Source organism: Acyrthosiphon pisum, unplaced genomic scaffold (assembly GCF_005508785.2).
Source record: "Acyrthosiphon pisum isolate AL4f unplaced genomic scaffold, pea_aphid_22Mar2018_4r6ur Scaffold_21157;HRSCAF=23182, whole genome shotgun sequence".
NCBI lineage: Eukaryota > Metazoa > Arthropoda > Insecta > Hemiptera > Aphididae > Acyrthosiphon > Acyrthosiphon pisum.
In genome coordinates, this window is record NW_021770593.1 from 1,097 (window position 1) to 3,098 (window position 2,002).

Consider the following 2,002-nt stretch of genomic DNA (forward strand, 5'->3'; position numbering starts at 1 on the left):
GAGCAGTTGAAAAAAAATTAAGCATACGTAGGCATAATTTTGTTTTATAAAAATGTATTTAATGTTCAACTTTTATGTCTAAGGATTGAAAATTTAAAACAAGATTCCACGTAAGTAGTTAATTCTGTTACCAAAAAATCTATAGAAATACATAAGCACAGTTTATTTTTATAGTCATTTTAAGCTCAAATTTGGATGAAATTACATATTAAAAAACCTAGAATAACTATTTTAGTTATTTTGTTGTGATTGTATAATATTACTCGTGGGTACTTGAAACTTCTAAAATATACTATTATATATCTATGATAGTATCACGGTTTGTTGTTGATGTATAATGCGTTATAGGTACCTAACGGATATTGTGATATGATTAATTTGGAATTTATTATATGTACCTATTATAGGTCAATTTCTTTTTAATACTATAGATATGTAAGATAAGTATATAATATGCCTTATACATAAACTGACATACCATCTCCGCTCAGAATCGTTTATTTTATACAATGATATTATAACATTGAATTCAAATTTAATACCATCCATTATACAGTGACCCACTTGTAATCTACTGTACAGCAGAGCGACATACACTTGCCCACCTTTTTTAAATTAAGGGAGGGTTAGGAAAAAAAAAAATACGCCGACATTCTCTTAAAAGTCAATTAATTAAAAAAATAGAACTATAATAATGTATATTTTAAAATTATGATGTTATGGAACAAAATAGAATATTTTTAATGAAAATTTGTCTTTGTTACACAGTAGTATGTATAGTTCAATGATGCAAAATACAATTTAGTGTAGTGTAAGAGCATCAAAATATATTACAATTGAAAAGTGTTACGTGAAAACGTAGTACTAATAAATGTGTTAATTAAAGTAAAATATGTACTATAATAATATTAATTAATAAAGTAAAAAATCATATATTTTTATTATTCTTACCGGAGTTATAGCTTTAGCCGCTTTTTGATTAAGAATAGGTTTTTCAGACTCCTTTTTGTTCGTATGAGAGCGCATGTGGAATCTAAAATTAAAATATTAATAATAACTTTAAATTAATGTTAAATAATGTACATACTGAACATGACCAAGCTCTTTCGATTTGAATGTACAAATGCCGCACTTGTATATTTTCATTTTTTTAGTGCTTTCTTGTTGTGTTGGTAATTGTTTTTGTTGTTGATGTGGTTGGTGTTGCTGCTGATGTTGTGTTTTTAATAACTTTAATGGAGTTTGAACCGAAGTAACTACAGCTGCAGTAGTTACAGTAGAGGAGACTCCTACTGTCAGACCAGTAGGTACGTCGCACTGAACTTTTTCTAGTTGATCCTCTGCCTTAATTATGTGTCCATTGACAATCTAAATAAAAGTTAAAAGTAATAATTTTATGTAACAATCTAATATTATGTTGTTAGTCTCTAATTAGGTTCTATCCTTACCTCAACACCCTTAACAGCCTGATCAGGAGGCAATATTCCATATTTATTTTGTATGTATGACAACATTGCATTTTTAACAAGTTTCAGATCATTTTCCAACTTGTCCATATGAGTCAAAAGTGAGGTACAGTTCTTGCACATATGATCAGCAGAAGTTACAATAATCAAAAATTCATCTCCCATAAGCTCAGCAATTTTTTCTGGGTATGGTATATTACTATGTTGTGTAATGCTTGAACACACCTGTTTACGTACACCGTACAATTTACCCCGTCAATGGCCCCGTCACTTATATATAATTATTTTACTGAGATTTATATAGCTGTCTGTGTATGCTGAGTGGTATATTATATTCCGGGACAGTGGCGTATTTAGGAATTTTGCTGAGGTGATGAAATATATAATAATGGGTACCCCGATAAATTCGTACATAATAAGAAGAGCTGCAAACGTCACAGATACACCATGGCAGCTCACCGTAATTAATTTATTTCTTTTATATCTGCACAATCAACCGGGTTTCACAGAAAAAATTAAATTAAATTAAAAAATTA

General features: G+C 29.2%; 1 protein-coding gene across 1 annotated transcript in view; it reads right to left on the reverse strand.

Annotated features, from left to right (window-relative positions):
- Window positions 1–1,686, reverse strand: part of LOC107885889 — a 1,815-nt gene extending 129 nt beyond the window's left edge. The window contains exons 1-3 of the mRNA XM_016809625.2: window positions 1,449–1,686; window positions 1,088–1,368; window positions 952–1,033 (exon numbers count right to left, since the gene is read on the reverse strand). Of these exons, the coding sequence (XP_016665114.1) occupies window positions 952–1,033; window positions 1,088–1,368; window positions 1,449–1,631 (546 nt within the window). The 5' untranslated portion in view covers window positions 1,632–1,686. The remainder of the gene's footprint in view (window positions 1–951; window positions 1,034–1,087; window positions 1,369–1,448) is intronic.
- Between the last annotated feature and the right edge of the window lie 316 nt (window positions 1,687–2,002).